The 18,693-nt window shown below is 40.3% G+C and overlaps 1 protein-coding gene across 1 annotated transcript in view; it reads right to left on the bottom strand.

Annotated features, from left to right (window-relative positions):
- The window catches only part of cad (carbamoyl-phosphate synthetase 2, aspartate transcarbamylase, and dihydroorotase), a 95,003-nt gene that overhangs the window by 59,864 nt on the left and 16,446 nt on the right, over nucleotides 1-18,693 (bottom strand). Inside the window, exons 6-14 of the mRNA XM_078541429.1 lie at nucleotides 17,468-17,653; nucleotides 15,338-15,450; nucleotides 12,617-12,780; nucleotides 12,154-12,285; nucleotides 10,350-10,583; nucleotides 9,789-10,010; nucleotides 9,475-9,663; nucleotides 7,597-7,721; nucleotides 500-633 (exon numbers count right to left, since the gene is read on the bottom strand). Coding sequence (XP_078397555.1) covers nucleotides 500-633; nucleotides 7,597-7,721; nucleotides 9,475-9,663; nucleotides 9,789-10,010; nucleotides 10,350-10,583; nucleotides 12,154-12,285; nucleotides 12,617-12,780; nucleotides 15,338-15,450; nucleotides 17,468-17,653 — 1,499 coding nt within the window. The remainder of the gene's footprint in view (nucleotides 1-499; nucleotides 634-7,596; nucleotides 7,722-9,474; nucleotides 9,664-9,788; nucleotides 10,011-10,349; nucleotides 10,584-12,153; nucleotides 12,286-12,616; nucleotides 12,781-15,337; nucleotides 15,451-17,467; nucleotides 17,654-18,693) is intronic.

Here is an 18,693-nt window from a genome sequence, read left to right as displayed (position 1 = left end):
TATCATCTGATGTGGCTCAGGAGCTCCACTCTGGCTTGGCAGTCTCTGCCACATTTGCTACAGATGAAGACAGTGAAATGAGAAAGTGCAGGATTTTCTGGTCTCTGTTTTCTCAGGCCCTCTTCTCAGCGAGCTGAGTTGTTTCTCCTCGCCTTGGCTCTTCCAAAGCCCCTTCATTCAGTCAGCTTTCAAAGGTCACAGTCGTTGGCGACTGTCTCCCAGTTGTCTGTCAACGTCCATCATCTTCATAACTCACTTACAGGTGTCCACATAGCGGAGGTAAGAACGTGACAAAGTGGCCAGTTCACTGTAAAGAAGGTTGTTGGGTATACGGCCCTCATCCATCCAATGAATGTGACCAAACCATTTGATCATTTGATGATCAAACCAAACTCCTAACAAGCATGACAGAGTTTAACCACATTAAGTGTCAAAGCAGCCAATTGTAATTATTTGGCATATTTGCTGTACTGCGGGCTTGGCTATAAACCATACTTACCAACACTCTTCATGGAGCTTCCAATTTTGGTGCTTACACGCAAGAACTTGCTGAGATCCCAGCGGGGTACCTTCACTACACAGTAATCGAGACTGGGCTCAAAGTTTGCAGTTGTGGAATTTGTCACAGAATTTCTGCACCAAATATATAAAAGGTCAGCAAGTTAAGCTAAATAGTTCTCTTGCAAGTCATACTATTATCTAAAGTTTGCTTTCTGTTCTAAAGAAAACAAACTCTATAAAAATACAAAAGGCAAGACAAAGGCTCCTAAATTCTACTGAACGAGCTAATGGAGGGAATGTTGCAACATCACAATATATTTGAAATTTGTTTGTGCACTGGAGGCAAAAAAGATACATCATCACTCGTATTTCCTGTCTGACTTTCAGAGTGGCATTAACTAACACAGCCTGGTGAACTGCTGTTTCCAGTATGTTTATTACTTTTTCTCACTTCCTATTTTGTTCAGTAGGGCAGGATGCCTTATCAGCTTTGGGCCATTAAGCATTTTAAAGGCAGGAAAGTGACATGTTCAAAGCTCAATGGCAGTTTTTCTCATTTCGCTTTGTCATGATAATGAGGAAAAAAACCACCGACTGCATCCCGAAATACTGGACTTTAAAAATAAGACCTGAGTTTTTAAAAATGCACACATGCCACTGGCTGGAATGCTGCAGGGTGACTCCCTAACTGGTAATGGAACCCCACTGTTGCTAGACAAGGTACTTCTAAAGACATCCAGAAACTAATTGCTCCCTCTGGTAGAGCCAATGGGACATAATGGGAGATGAACATCATCTCATCAAGAAATCCTGTGAGCAATGCCCAGGCAGATTTGTGAATTCATTTCCCACTTGGAATGTACAAAGAAAGGGTTAAAAGTGAGCTGAAAAGCTGCCCCAGTGTCTGTCTGTTGTTGGGTGTTCTGAGCAGAGTAAGTGATGGAAGTTTGACTCAGAAGTAACAGCCACATACAGTACCCCTGAAAATTGCCATTTTGCAGGTATCCCGATCTTTCTCCCTCTTTAACGAATTCAACTGTACTGGAACCTCGAAACCAACTATTCATCTATGGGAGTCAATTCTACTGGAATCTTGAATCGCAATGGCCGCAGCACTCAATCACCTACTCCCCACGAGTTAAGGACTGTCCGTATACCTTTTATATATGTATATTCACTTACTTCAAGCATGTGTTTTATCCATTCTCACCTTTAGTAGTTAATAAACTTACTCTCAGCTTTAATTCAAGAAAGTCTGATCAAATTGGCTCCTTAAAAACCAGAACGATTGGGTCTGGGGAAAAAGTATCAGGAAAAAGGTATCCTTTTTAGATTAAATCTTGTTGCAACTAACAGTGGGGGAGCCGGGGGGTGGCTGAATAAAGACAGGGAGCCAGTTCATCCCTCCTCACCCGAGGCATAAAATTTGGGGGGTTTCCAGCCAGATGGTGACAAATTGAGGGGTCTCACCTGGAGCAACAGCTTTGGGGAACCTCACCTGGGGATGGGTTGTAACAGCTTCCAGGCCGTTCGACTTTTGAATATCAGAAACACACTACAGTAGGTCAAATCAAAGCCAGGGGCCACATTATCAACATAAAATACAATGAAGGACCCCAACTGATGAATGTAATAAAAATATAAATGCAAAACTTCCTTACATTATTACAATATTTCAGAGTTTACTACTTTGAGTATGTACTTATTTTTCTAACAAATCAACTCATTATTTGACATTTTTTCTGAAAAGCAATATCCAATTCTCTGCACTTTCCTTACCCCATGTGCTTCATTACATATAGGCTTCTCCTTTGATATATTACGGCCTCGGTGGAAAGGAAAATAAAAAACAGCTTATGTACTTAGTGTCTAGAGTTTTGAAAATGCTGCTGACCAATATTTGCAGCAGTTTTACTCTCACTGCAGTAATCACAGAAAGCTGTGGAAGTTGTTAGTGGGTATATTCAAGGCTGAGATCAGTAGGTTGTTGGGCACTTAGGAAATCAAGGGATAGGGACAGGAAAATGGAGTTGAGGTTGAGAATCAGCCAGGATTTTAGTGAATGGCACAGCAGACTTGAGGGGCTGTATGACCTACTCCTGTTCCTAAAATGAAAAATGCTGGAAAAACTCAGTGGATCAGGCAGCTTCTTTGGAGAGAGAGAAACAAAGTTAACATTTTAGTTTAATAGTCTTTTGGAAGAACTGGAAAGTTATAAATGTAACAGGATTTAAGCAAGTACAGAGGCAGTGAAAGATGGAAGGGAAGGAAACAAAGGGAAGGGCAGCGATGGACTGCACGACAAGAGAGGTAAAAGGGATGATGGTGCAAGGCAAAAGGAGATGGTAAGGGGACAAGTAAAGAAGCAAAATGTTGGATCTAGAAGAGGTGTAAACGGGAAAAGATCATCAATAATAGATGCCGTCTGAAAAAAAGGGGGGGGGCATAGGTTATGATCTAAAATTGTTGAACTCAAATGTTGAGTCCCTAAGACAGTGACTTGCCTACACAAAAGACGAGGTGCTGTTCCTCGAGCTTCTGTTGAATGTCACTGGAATAGTGTAGGAGACTGGGGGCAGAATAGAAGTGGGACAGAGAATTAAAATGACAGGCAACCAAAAGCTCAGGGTCACATCCGAGGACCGAACAGGTGGTTTTGCAAAATAGTCACCCAATCTGCTTCTGGTCTCCCCGATGTAGAGGAGACCCCATAGTGAGCAGTGAATACACAAGTGCAACTAATTCTCTGTTTCACCCGCAAGGAGTATTTGGGGTCTTAGACAGTGTCATGAAGCTATTAATGCATATAAAGTTCTTGGAAATTATATGTTTTTAAAATAGAGGATTAGTCTATGGGTGTTTTAATTGGATTAAAGCCAGCCAGTCTGGGTGCTTTGATGTGTAGTAGCTTTGAGATATAAATAGAGAGGTCAAGGACATTTGCATTTTGTTGACGAGAGGTGAAAAGGACCAGGAATCAAGAAACCATTAAAGGTGTGGCAGGCATCAGAAAAGTCATGGATATAGGCGAGAAGAGAGTGGACTGGGGAAAGATATAAGAAGTTGAGAATGGTAGAAATCATAGGGCAAGAACAGGTCGAAACAATCGGTCTATCAAGGCAGTCCTGTTTGTGGATCTTGGGAAGGAAGTGGAGGTGGATTGTGTGGGGTTGGGGGAATACGAGATTGGAAACTGTGGAGCAAGAGTGACAATCTGAGAAACAATGGCTTGATGTTCAGTGGTGGGGTCATGCCCCAAGGGAGACAGGCGCAGATAACAGGAAGTTGGCAGTTTTTGCAAGGTAGGAGGTCACATTGCCAAACACCAAGAACCACCCTTGTCAGCAGGTTTAATGACTATGTTAGGGTTGGACCTGAGAGAACAGAGTGCTGCAGGGTCAGTAGGAGATAGGTTAGAGTGAGTGTGCAGAGTAGAAAAAAATGAGACAGTTGATATCACGTCGGCAGTTGCCAATGAAAAAAAGTCTAGATTGGCCAGGTTCCAGAGGGAAGGATCCAGGCGGAACAAAAATTTGGGAAAGGGATAAAGGGAAAGGGTCTGCTGTGTGGGATTGAGGCAGATACAGGTGGGGGACATTCCCAGTCAAAGAAGAGGGGCTGAGGTGAAGGTGACAGAAGAAGAGTGCAATGCAAAGAATTCACACTGGAGAGAAGTTTGTAAATAATGATTGGGAAAGCAGCAATAACAGTTGCATCTTAACAGCAACTTCCATTTGTATAGCGGGTTTAATCTCAGTAAAATCTCCCAAGGTGCTTCACAGAAGATAATAGCATAGATGATAATGAGGCAGGCATAAGAGTCTTAGAGGAGAGTAGGAAGGCACAGAGGTTTAAGGAGCAAATTCTAGAACTTAAAGCCTAGGCAGCTGAAGATAGCTGCCAATAGCAGAGCAATTCAAGAGTGAATCTAACCATCTATCCTTTACATTCAAAGGCATTATCATTGCTGAATCCACCACTATCAACGTCTTGCAGATTAACACTGACCAGAAACTAAACTGGGCCAGTTTAGTGGCTACAACAGCAGATCAAAGACTGGAAATTCTGCAGTGAGTAACTCACTTCCTGACTCCAAAAGCCAGTCCACCATCTACAAGGCAGAAGTCAGGAGTGATGGAATACTCCCCACTTGTCTGGATGAGTGCAGCTCCAACAACTCCAGACACCACCCAGGACAAAGCAGCCCACATGATTGGCACTCCAACCACCACCATCAACATTCATTCTCTCTACCACTGACTCACAGTGATAGCAGTGTGCACCATATACAAGATGCACTGCAGCACTCACCAAAGCTTCAACAGCACATTCCAAACCAGTGGCCTCTACCAACTAGAAGGACAAGGATAGCAGATGCATGGGAACACCACCATCTGCAATTTCCTCTCCAAGCCCCACTCTATCCTGAGTTGGAACGATAAACAGCGTTCCTTCACCGTCACTGGGTCAAAATCCTGGAAGTCCCTCTCTAACAGCAAATGTACTGCAGCAGCTCATCACCACCTTCTGAAGAGCAACTGGGGATGAGTAACAAATATTGGCCTAGCCAGTGACACCCACATCCCAAGAAAGAATAAGAAAAAATAAAATCCATATTTTATGAGGCCAGAATCGGAGAAGCAGAGATCTCAGAGGACTGTAGGGCTGGAGATTACAGAGATACAGAGAGGAGAGGCCATGGGGCAATTTGTAAACAAAGATGAGAATTTTAAAATCATGGTGTTGTTGGATCGGGTGCCATTGCAGGGCAGCAAACAAAGGGGCATTGTATAAACAGAACTTGATGCAAGTTAGAGTACGGGAAGCTGAGGTCTGGATGAGTTCAAGTTGACTGAGGGTGCACTTCTCTCCAGTGTGAATTCTTTGCAGTGCACTCTTTTTTCCAAATCACCTTCACCTCTAGCCCCACTTCCATGGCCAAGAATGCCCATCCCACTCCCCCACCTCAATGGGGTGCTGGTTAGGAGTATGGGGATGGTTGAGTCTGGAAATAAAGACTTGGATGATATTTTCAGCAACAGATGATCAGAGATAGCTGTGAAGATGGTCGATATTAGAGGTGGAACTAGGCGATCTTGAAAATGGAATGGATATGGGTTAGAAGTTCATTTCAGGGTCAGATAGGGCACCTAGGCTGCAATCAGTCTGGTTTAGCTTCAGAAAGTAGCCAGGAAGAAGGATGGAGTTGGTGGCTAAGGAATGAAGTTTACAGCAGGGACAGAAGACAGTGGCTTCCAGTTTCCCAATGTTTAGTTGGAGGAAATTTCTGCTTATCCAGTACCAGATGTCAGACAAGCAGTGTGACAAATCAGAGGCAGTGGAAGGTTTGAGAGAAGCAGTGGTGAGGTACAGCTGGGTGCCGTCAGTGTATATATAGAACCTGATGTTTGGATGATGTTGCTTAGGGACAACATTGAGAGAAAGGGAGGCAGCCAAAGATAGTGCTTTGGGGGACTCCAGAGGTAATGTATGGAAGCAGGAAAGCAGAGCCACTGCAGGCAATTCTCTGGCTACAAATGGAGCGTAGAAGACTTGACCACTTTATAGTTATAGCTTCCTACTGATGGATCATTCGTATGTTTTCTTACTTGTCAATGCAATGTCTTCACAATATTACTGAGGTCCTACTGAAAGAAAAAAAGAATATATCATCTTTATTTGGAATTCTATACCGTAAAGGGTTGTAGATGCTCGGTCATTAGCTATTTTCAAGACTGAGATTGAGAGATTTTTGAATATTTAAAGGCAGTGCTTCCCAAACTTTTTCCCAGTGTGACCCCATTTTAAATGTCCAGGCTTCACATGACTCCAGAGTGAAACTTAGGGGAATATGAGAGGTGTTGAGTGGGTGGCAGGCAGGTGGGGTGGGGCTTGAGCTGCTGAGCTCATCTGCTGGGAAGTGTTCAAACTGCAGTGTTTTTTATATTAAAAAAAACTACCTTCTCAAAACCTATTCTTGCAGTGGGAATCGAACCTTGAAAACCTGACCATTAGGTCGCGCTCACCATTAGAAAAAAACATGAGTATTTTAAGAGGCCTCGAAGCTGCGGGCACTCATTTTGAGCTCCACAACAGCCTTTGCTGCCTCGGAGCTCGCAACCCCAAAATCTCATCTCAGGACCCCACTGTGGGTCGTGGCCCAGAGTTTGGGAAGCCTTGCTTAAAAGAAGCGACATAGGGCATGAAAGTGGAGTTGAAGTCGAAGATCAGCCATGTTTTTACTGAATGGTTGAGCAGGTTCAAGGGGTTGTAAGGCCAACTCCTGCTCGCTTCTTACGTATCTTAAACACGGATATACAGCGGCACGTCCTAACGATTTGTATCCAAGGTCCCAGAGGTTGATGATTTTCTAACACTTTCAAATTGGAAGCATTTATGGGGGTGGGGCAGTGAAGGGAGCAGTGGTTGTGTGAATTTCAAAATATTAAGTTTCAAAATAGGCAGAATCACCAATCACCCTTAATTGAAAAAGCAAATATAATCAACAAAATAAAAACTATAGTCATACTTCAAGTGCAGACACCAAGGACTTATTTGTACTGCCATGGGAATTTCCTGTGCCCCAGTGGAAGCACGAATAAACCAACCCTTCACAAATAAGTTCACTAATTCATAATGAATAACAAACAGGAAATCTCCACTCCACCACTACATCGCCATCCCCATACTGACCCCTCCTTCCACAAAAATTGTGGAAAGTTAGGTCAATTTACTGTGCTAAACCGTTATACTATCACATGCCACTGGCCACTTGAATAACAGATTTTTAACGGGAAATATTAGACAAACAATCCAACACGTGGTCGAAAAGTTACAGCTGTCGAGAAATAGGTCTGATGAAAGGTCATCAACCTAAAATATTAACTGTTTCTCTCTGCCCAGATGCTGTCTGGGAATGTTCAGTTTTTAGTTAAGACTTCCAACATCTGCAGTATTTTGCTTTTGAAACAAGACCTTGTGTGTTTTACCCCATGTGATAAAACCCACATTCAAGGGGGCTGTAGGATAACGTTCTTTTGTAGTCTGAAATCATCACTATATTCATGGACATTTTAGTTGTAAAGCAAGAATTACCTTAGGACAGGCAAGGGGATGCCTAGGGCGAGTTTAGCTGCAACGTAAGCCAATGGGTAACCAGTTGCTTTGCTGGCCAAAGCTGAACTTCTGGAAAGACGAGCATTCACCTCGATGATAAAATACTGGAAAACAGAAGTGATGTGAAAGTGATGCTGGAGTACTACCACAATGGAATGCATTAAAAAATGATGATGGAAGCCAAGTTATCAAACATAATTCATAAATTCGATAATACAATAAACCTTATAACACCTCTAGAATTACAAAAAGAACGGAAATGTGGGGGTGAATTCCCAATTATCTTAAATTTATAGGTGAGCTGTAGTTTGAAATTAAACCATTTTTGTTCAAGAATATGATAAAACATGTTACTCTATTTTAGTTACTAAACATACATTTTCATTGTAAATACAAGTTCCATCTATGTGCATGTTCTTTATTTTACAAGAGGGAAGCAATTCACAGATCAGTACAGAAGATTGCCTAACTTGACAACTCTAAAATGGGGAAGTGACACACAAACCTGACTTTCCATAACCTTCTTTTTCTAATGTCCTGTTGCTATCAACAAAATTGTTGCTGCGAAGGAAGGAAATATCTATCAAATCCTAAAGTGCAGTAAAATCTACTGCACAGGTCTCCTCTTTGTAATTTGCTACGCTCGGTGAAGGATTTATACACTGAATATATTATAGTTTTTAATTATGACACCTAAGTCTAGAACTGAGGCATTCAAGAGGGCATTGGATGATTATTTAAATAAAAACACTGGGCAGGATTTTACGTGTTGGCGAGCGGGGGCGAGGCCCGCTCGCCGATGCGTAAAATGATGTGCGGTGACCTTGGGCGGAACTCCCAACGTCACGGCGCCCCATTAAATTTTCAGGTAGGCAGGGGTGCAGCAAAATAAGCTGTGCGCCCACCAACCTGTCAATGGCCAATTGAGGCCATTGACAGAGTTAATTAAGTAATTAAAGGACCTGGCCATCCAGCCTTAAGGTTGGCAGGCAGGCCAGGAGCCCCAGCGTGAATTTAAAAAAGCATGAAACCTCATCTATAGGCAGGATGAGGTTTCATGTAGGTTTCAAAAAATTTTAATGAAGTTTTTGTAAAAATTATGGACATGTCCCAACTCATGTGACAGTGTCACATGAGGGGACATGTCAGGGCATTTTTTTCCCCCTTATTTTTAATATTTTTGACAGTACAGCTGATCTCCCTGAGGCTGCACTTAGCCTCAGGGAGATGAGTGTGCTCTTTTGTGCGCAAGCGTGAAAATAGCACTTGTGTGTGGACATCACGCTGGGTGGGCCTTAATTGGCCTGCCCACGTAAAATGGCGGCGATCGGAAGCGTGCCTGTGCGCACCCACCCATCAACTTCGCCCCCGACAGGGGGGAAAATCATGCCCAATGTGCAAGGTTATGGGGAAAAGGCAGGAGATTGGCACTAAGTTAAAATGCTCAGAGAGCCGGTGCAGACATGATGGGCTGAATGGTCTCCTTCTGCACCGTAACAATTCTGTGAACTACTGACAGATAGCCAAGTATACTTCAATGTAACACATATTATTAAAATCTACAGAAAAATTCATTGGTTTCTTCCAATCAATATGCCCTCTAATTTTTCTTAGCTGTGCAAGACCTATTTATCACATTGTAAGCTATGTTCCAGATGGTTGTTCAGCTCTGCACCAATGCAGATAAGAGGGAATATGGTTTTCAATCATGCAAAAGAGATAGTATTGTACAAACTTGGTGATCGGAATGTGAAAGTATGCACATGCACGTTAAGGACTAAAGCATAATATGATGCTGGAAAGGAAATTTTAGTTGTATGATAAAGCAGCAAAGGCAAAATTCATCAAGCTGAGTACCTGTTCAGATTCAGGGTTCAGGGCATACTGAATATTACACTCTCCCACAACACCTAAGTGTCGTATCACTTTGATTGCAGTAGTTCTCAGCAGGTTATATTCCTTATCGTTCAGAGTCTGGCTTGGTGCAACAACTATTGACTCTCCTGTATGGATTCCTAATGGGTCCACGTTTTCCATATTGCAAACCTATAGACACAAAGAATACATAGCTTAGTAACTCTCGCACAGAAAGGCGTTCGCAAAGATAAAAAAAACTGGTTTTCGACTAACCAAAAAAGTGTCTTCAACAGGATCAGATACTCCATACTTACTGTGATACAATTATCATAGGCATCTCTGACAACTTCATATTCTATTTCCTTCCAGCCTTTCAAAGACTTATCGATCAGAATTTGAGATGTATGTGCAAATGCTTGTGTCACTAAGGTCACCAACTCCTCTTTGTTCTGAGCAAATCCTGAGCCCAAGCCACCCAAAGCAAAGGCAGCCCGTATCAAAACAGGATAACCCAAGCGTTCTGCTGCACATTGAGCCTTACAAATAGAAGAGTAGGTTGAATTATTATTTCATTTGAAATTATACTCAAAATATCCAACACCACCCAGAAATGCGCAAGTTATTACACAGATCATAGTATAGTAAAATCAGCGTGCATGTGATTGACATTCACAGCTCCTGATCCTAGTCAACAATGGTAAAGTTAAAGCACTGTCAAAATTAATTCATAAATTAGTTGTGTCACACAATTGTATATACTGTGGATTTTACTTCAATTGTTGCTCCAACGTTCAGGAATATTCACATTCACTACTAGGAGGTAACAAACAGAATGCAATAGCTGACAAAAGCTATAAATAAATCAGGATCTTTACCTGGTCCAAGGAGAAAGCAGCTTCACTGGGTACAACATATTCATTAATTTCTGCCATTTTCTCAACAAATATTTTACGATCTTCTGTCATCTCAATGGAAGAAACTGGAGTCCCCAAAACTCTGACATTGTATTTTTCTAAAACTCCTCTTTTTTGAAGTTCCACTCCACAGTTTAGTGCAGTCTGCCCACCAAATGTCAGGAGGATTCCATCTGGTCGTTCATTCAGAATGACCTGAATACAAAATTTTTAAAAATCCAAAAATATGATGTTATCTGTATCATGTATAACAGAGATCAAGGTTTAGTTATTCTAATCACCATTTTAACCGCAGATATACTGTATAAGCTGCCATTTTGTTAGCTCATCTGAGAAGACTACGGGTTAGCAATTGAGCACATCATCTGGGCTGACACTGCAGTGCAATAACAAGGTAGCACTGCATGGATGCTGTCTTTTAGATGATCCATTAAACCGAGACCCTATCTTCTCATTCAGGTACATGTAAAAGATCCCATCGTTTTAATCGAGAACAACAGGGAAGTTCTTCAGCTGTTCTGGCAAATATCTACCCGTCAACCAATACTGGATAAAACAAAATAAGTCGTCATTCTTCTTATTATTGATTGTAGGGCTATTTGTGCAAAGACTGGCTGCCCACTACTTCAAACGTAATTCACTTTTTTGGAAGCCTTTTAGGAAGGTCTGAAAGGTGCTATAAAAATACAAGTACAACCGTTTTTAGTCATATTTTTCTAATTTCTACACAAGATTATCTGGCATATCTATAATTTAATTTTTTTTTTAAATTATATTCCCTTCTTCCCTCCCCACCACACTCCTGAAGATGTCAACTCCTTGCTGGGTTACAGTTCCGTTAATGGTGGGCACCCGCAAAATCTCATCTAAATGCTTTATGTTTTCCTCTAAGGCTGTCACAGCCTCGCTATTACAGGTGATCATATCAACCTTCGAAGAGGAGTTGCTGGCTAGTAAGCAACATAAATTGTATCCAATTTTCTACTCCCTACACCAGCAGTGTTAAAGCCATCAGCATGTGCCCCCTCCTATTGTTCCAGATAAGATTAGTCAAGCTCACACAAACCTGGGATCTTCCTATTCAACGTGGCTCTGACATTCGGATAAACTTCCCGAGTCACTGAGGGAACCCCCAGGCAGCTGTATTATAATTTTGGTAGGAGCCAAATATTTGGCCAACAAGATCAAAATAAGCAGCCATAAAATAATAAAATAAAGCCAAAGATTTGAGGTAATGGTAAAGGCAATTCATGTAAAGCCAATAAGGTGGTAACTGGAATCAAGTCTGTACAATTGTATTTTATTATGTAAACGGTTTTACATTTGTCACCCAAGGTTTAGCACTGAAAATGAGTGTTTAACTCCAGGGATTGGATTGTTTCAACTGAACCAGCTAGCAAAGGGACAGCATCTTAACCAAGTTCCAGAAACCTCACATGGTTCCGCCGTGCACTGAAGTGGATAAGATAAACTGATTGAAATTTGTTGCTTAAGCTGGAGGACTGTGAACAGTCTTTCAAAGTACAGCAGTTATAGCTTGATGAAATACCAACAAGTTTACTGAAATGTCCCTTGACCGATACCGCCACCACAAACCAGTCTTGTTAATTAGCCAAAAATAACCTTTCGCTTACTTTACAAGCCTCAACTCAACAAGTATAAAACACAGGTTTTTTGTAGTGGTGGTGATCAGTGACAGGTTGCTTTGCTCAACATAAACAGATGTTGATAAGAATTCTTATGTTAGTAGTGAAAGAGACTATACCTGTGTTACATATTCTGGAGTGATAGGCAGAAAGTAGACTTTGTCTGCGAGTCCTTTAGATGTCTGTACTGTTGCAATATTTGGATTAATTAGCACTGACTGAACATTCTCCTCTTTCAGAGCTTTAATAGCCTGAAATAGAATCACATTTTCGTTACAAAACAAAAGGAAAACAAAGCCAGCAAAGTCAAAACAATTATTTTGAGACAGGACAATATTATTTGACTTTATGGTTTAGGTTTAATTAAAGTGGAAAAACAAAGCTCAAATCACACACTAATTATTGCAGCGTGACTAACTCCCCAGAAATATTTCCAGAATCCTTATACTCAACCCAAGAATTGTTTGTAAATACAAAGTCAATGTTCTTCAGACATTTACTGTAGCCAGTTTGGATGTGATTCCTGTTCAAATCTTCTTTACCTTTAACAAATTGTTCCAGATGCATTTTTCCTCAACTCACCTGAGAACCAGAGTAATCAAACTCCCCTGCTTGACCAATAGATAGGCCACCTGATCCAAGAATGAGCACCTTGCGAGGCTGTATTCTTCCAGGTGGGAGTTTACATTGGTCAGTTCCATTTATGCCATTTTTGTAGGAATAATGTGAAATCATCCGTTTTTTAACTAAAAAACGAAACAAGTTTTAACATGCATCATCATTGTATTTAACTTCCCAAGTCACTGGGGGAGCGGAGCCCCCAGGCAGTTATATTCTATATTTGGTAAAAGTCAAATGTTTGTACTTCGTAAATCATCAGTTATTGGGAGAAAGAATAATATTTAAGTAACTCAGGTTTTATAACTGCTCTTACCATTTACCAATTCCAATCACATTAACATTGAGAAAATAAATTTGCTGACTGGTGTTACTAAATGGTCCTAATGAGACTCCAGTTTAATTTTCCCCAATCATTTTGGCAGGTAAATAAAATCACATTCCTTAATAGAAACAGAAAATGCTGGGAATGCTCAGCAGTATCTAAGGAGAGAGAAACAGCGTTAACGCTTCAAATCAATGATCCCTCAACAGGCTTGAAACATTAAGTTTGTTTCTCTCTCCACAGATGCTGCCGAACGTGTTATTTCTAGCATTTTTGTGCTATTATTTCAGATTTCCAGCATCTCTGCAGTCTTTTGTTTTGGTATCAAATTTTGCAGATTGCTACAAATTGCTCTGTCCAAATAAACAGAAATTTAATGCAGACAAAGTAATGGATTTTAGTGGCAAGAATGAGGAGAGATAATTTAAACAAAATGGTACAATATCGTAGGTGCGGGAATATAAAGAGGGGGGGGTGTATGTACACAAATTTTAGAAGGTGTCAGGACAAGGTGAAAAAGCTGTTAAAAAGCAAATTAGATTCTTGACTTTGTTGATAGAGGAAAAGAACACAAAAGCCAGGAAGTTATGCCAAATCTTCATAAAACACTGGTTAGGCCTTAGCTGGAGAATTATGCTCAATTTAAGGCTCTACACTTTAGGAAAGGTGTCAAGGCCTTAGAGAGGGTGCAGAAGAAACTGAGTACAATGGCACTATGGATGAGGGACTTCAGTAACATGGGAGACTGGAGAAGTTCAAGTTGTTCTCCTTAGAGCAGAGAAGTTTAAGAGATCGGATGGAGGTGTTCAAAATCAAAACGGGTTTTGATAGAGTAAAGAAGAAACTATTTTCAGTGGTAGAAGCGCCGGTAACCAAAGGAGAGAGATTTAATGTGATTGGCAAAAGAACCAGAGGCAAGATGAGGATTTTTTTTAAAAATGCAGTGAGTTGTTGTAAACTGCACTGCATTGCCCGTAAAGATGATGAAAGCAAAATCAATAGTAATTTCCAAAAGGAATTAGTATTTGAAAGTGAAAAAAAATACAGTGCTATGAGGAAAGAGAAGAATGTGACTATTGGGTAGCTCTTCCCAAACAGCTGGCACAGGCAAAAAGGGCTGAATGGCGTCCTTCTGTACTATATCATTCTATGATTCACACTGACACATCAGAGATACTTTCTTCTAAGTGGAAGCTAAGGTACAATGTTGAAATTGTTTCATTAATCAGCAGCAATTGGTCATCTTTTATACAAATCAAAATTTTTTGAAAAAATATTGATGGATTATATATTCTGCAAAAAAAATGCTAAAAGATTTTTGTTTAAAAATTCTCTTTTCCTAAATATCAAACAGCATTACCACACAAAAACCAATAATATTTTAAAGCTATGAAGAATTTGTTTCAATAAAGACTGAGGTTACCAATCATACATAACATTAAATTGAGGTATGCAGCAATCAGGTTACCATCCCAGTATAGTTTTCTTGCTTCAGTGTAAGTGCTACCTGTGTTTTTCAAATTCAAAACCACAGAAGAATGCTAATGGCCATGCACATTCTCACCTTAAATCCAGCAAAAACAATGTGGCAGCAGCTCCAAATTTTAACTGCACAGAGTGCAACAGATTAGGAACACACAAAAGATAATCATGAACTTTTATTCTATATAATGCAAAAGACTTACGGAAAATGTTCAAATGGCCTATTTCCGCTCCCACGTCTTATGGTCTTAAATTAATTTTATGAAGCTCCTAGCAGTGAAAATCTAAAACAACTCAGTAGCAAGGAGATGTGAGAGGCTGCAATTGCACTAATACAACAGCATGTGTGAACTGGACATAAATCTATTATGACATGACCAGGGATCAAAAGATGCAGTGGTTTATATCTTGGCTATCGTTTTAACATGTGGATTTTTGACCACATCATGGAGAAAAAAAATTTCGAATAAGTGAAAACTGACTTGAACAAGTTCTAAAATGTATGGTAGTTTAAACCTTTAAACATCTTTACTAGATACAGGATAACCGAACACAGCATTTAGCAATAGAAAAATAACTGTTTTCCAGATGACCAATTGCAGTGATTAACTGATTTGAAAGATTATGATTAAAGGTTTTTATGTGACACATGCTCATCAAAATGCAAAAAAAAAAAGGCACAAGTCACAAATACATTGGTTATTTGATATCCTAGGTCCTTTTCAGCCAGTACAGTGTTTCTTGGGAAAATACACAAGAAACTAGTGCACCACAGATTTAAAAAAATTGTGTTTACACCCCTGTTTTGTTTGCATATCAATTGCATCTGTAAAGTGTCATTATATGGTGCCACATCTGGCTCATATCTAAATTCTTACCAGTATTTCCTAAATTAACTCCCAGCTTCGTATCCCGCACACAATCTAAAAAGATATCAAAAAGATCCACAAGATCTGTTGGTCCTGCCATATGCTCTGGGTGAAACTGGACACTGAACACAGTAAGAAAAGAAACAAACTTAGATCATTGATAAAAGGACAAATCATGTAGGTTTCTTGGAATTATACTGCATACTGAACCACAAGGCCACAAATCAACACATTAAATTATTTTAAAATTCTCACTTCAGAGGGCTTCAGCTTCAGGCAATGAACATCTGTGCAAGTGGTAGTGGCCATTGCAACAATCACCACTTATTCACCAACTGAACAATTGCACATATTCACACAGAATGGGCAGGGCACAAAAAACAAGGCACACAGCTACACTTCAGCAACTTAGCAGAGGATTCAAGAATTCATCTCAACAGAGCACCTTACAAGTCTCCCAATCTAATCGCGATGATCCTGGATTGCCTGTGCTGTTGTTGAGGGGTTCAGTTATAATGACAGAATTAAGAAGTCAGGGCTTTTTCCACGAGACTTGAGAAGGTCAAGGAAGACCTGATACAGATCTTCAAAATCTTGTGCAGCAGGTGAATACTAATAGGTTGCTTCCAGCAAGCTGGTAAAGAGAGAATGCAAATTTATAATAACAAAAATAATTTCAGAAGGTGGCGTAAATAAACCTCTCCCCTAAGTAGAGGAGTGTGGAATACTCTGTGATGAATCAGCAAAATACCCAATTTTTGTTTAAAAGGAAATTAGATAATAGTTTAAAAAGTGGAATATTAAATGAAGTATGATGAATTTTGAGTACTGTACATTTAGACTAGATGATCCACGTGGAAAAAATTGAGATTTGATAGCAGGTCGTCGGCCCACAACTGCTGGTTTTTAACTCCCAAAACTGCAGGTAACTGTAATGCTCCTATCCGATTCTACATCCTTCAGGACAACTTATAAAAGATAGAATTGAGACATATATCCTAATTTGATAGCTATAATATAAATACTAAGATAGCAGATGTCTATTTCAGTAGTAGATTTCTTTTCCCCCATCAGTTCCATATATAACGGCTACCACTTTGTCACACCAAAACTTCATCAGGTGCGGATGCTCAATTCAGTGGAAGAATGGCAAGCTCCAGATGCCAATACCGAACTTCTAAATTTAACCTCACTCAATGATCGCAGAGTGAGCTGTGGAGAGAACCCACCACCTGAAAGGGTGGAAGAGGCAGAAATCCTTGGCACATTTAAAAATACTTGTACTTGAATTGTCTTAACCTGGAGGGCACAAGCTAAATGGTCTCCTTCTGTGCCATAAATCTACATTTCTCAGCTGCACATAGAAAGAACCTGAGGTAGAGAATGAGAACATAAGGCCTGGCAATGGAAGTGAAACTTGCCCTGCAAAATCTTACTTTTAGCTTTCAAAAGGGAACAGGATAAATATGTAAAAAGAGAAAAAAATTGCTGAGAAATGGGGAACTAGTAGGCAAGTGGAACGACATGGATTTTCTTTGAAGGAGGCAGTGCAGATTTGAGGGGCCAAATGGTCTCCTTTGTGCTGTATTAACACGTATCTATGATTCCAGTATTTTACAGCAGGCTTGCAGGAAATTTGTCATTTTAAACTTGACAAAAACAAAATTTTAATTTGTAATATACAGTATTAATCAGTTTTAAATACAAATGAAAACTTGCTACTTGATTCAAAGGGATCCAATATAACCTGTTCCATAAAAAAATTACAAAATATATACAAAATCTAAATCATGTAACAAAATTAATTTAAATGATGCAAGTTGCAAATATAAAAATTTAGAACTACCCCAACAATTACACCCAAAGCTAAGCTTCCAATGCTATATCCTTGACAGCACAAAGACTGCCACCTTCTAACTCTAAGATGAAGCATCCCTGCCTCAGCATCTCCGCTGCTGAAACTCTCCATGTTTTTGCCAGTTCCAAGCTCAATGATTCCGATAAACAGTCTGATTAGGACTCTGAAGCACCTTGGGTCATCTGACTACAATAAAAGCGTCACATAAATGTATGCTACTGTTGTTGTAATAATTGAAAAGTGACAAGAAAGAAGTGCATTTTCCTTTTCTAAGTGCTCACCTGAATAATGGTTGAGTGTTGTGAACTATTCCTTCATTAGACTGGTCATTAGCATTGGTGAACAAAACAGACCAATCCTGTGGAAGAGAACTTGGTTCAACAGCAAAGCCATGATTCTGGGATGTGATGAAACAACGTTGTGTACCTTCATGAATACAAGGTTGGTTATGCCCACGATTTCCATACCTTAACAAAAAAGAAAACAAAACAAATGTATTCCTTCATGAAAATGCTCAGTATTCAGAAGAATCTAAAAACCCTACCACTTAACAGTCAAACATAATCACTAATTACCAAAAGGTCAGCTTCATTACAACATGACATGGTAGGCAAATAAGACCATAAGATCATAAGACATAGGAGCAGAAATTAGGCCATTCGGCCCATCGAGTCTGCTCCGCCATTCAATCATGGCTGATAAATTTCTCAACCCTATTCTCCCGCCTTCTCCCCGTAATCTTTGCTCCCCTTACCAATCAAGAACCTATCTATCTCGGTCTTAAATACACTCAATGACCAGGCCTTCACAGTCTTCTGTGGCAATGAATTCCATAGATTCACCACTCTCTGGCTAAAGAAGTTTCTCCTCATCTCTGTTCTAAAAGGTCTTTCCTTTACTCTCAGGCTGTGCCCTTGGGTCCTAGTCTCTCCTACTAATGGAAACATCTTCCCCACGTCCACTCTATCCAGGCCTTTCAGTATTCTGTAAGTTTCAATCAGATCCCCCCCCTCATCCTTCTAAACTCCATCGAGTATAGACCCAGAGTCCTCAAACATTCCTCATATGTTAAGCCTTTCATTCCTGGGATCGTTCTCGTGAACCTCCTCTGGACCCTCTCCAGGGCCAACACATCCTTCCTGAGATACGGGGCCCAAAATTGCTCACAATATTCTAAATGTGGTCTGACCAGAGCCTTATAAAGCCTCAGAAGCACATCCCTGCTTTTATATTCTAGTCCTCTCGAAATAAATGCCAACATTACATTTGCCTTCCTAACTACTGACTCAACCTGCAAGTTAACCTTAAGAGAATCCTGGACTAGGACTCCCAAGTCCCTTTGCACTCCAGATTTCTGAATTCTCTCCCCATTTAGAAAATAGTCTATGCCTCTATTCTTCCTACCAAAGTGCATGGCCTCACACTTCCTCACGTTGTATTCCATCTGCCACTTCTTTGCCCATTCTCCTAACCTGTCCAAATCCTTCTGCAGCCTCCCCACCTCCTC

Source organism: Cetorhinus maximus, chromosome 5 (assembly GCF_964194155.1).
Source record: "Cetorhinus maximus chromosome 5, sCetMax3.hap1.1, whole genome shotgun sequence".
Lineage (NCBI taxonomy): Eukaryota > Metazoa > Chordata > Chondrichthyes > Lamniformes > Cetorhinidae > Cetorhinus > Cetorhinus maximus.
This window is presented reverse-complemented; position numbering and strand designations above follow the sequence as displayed.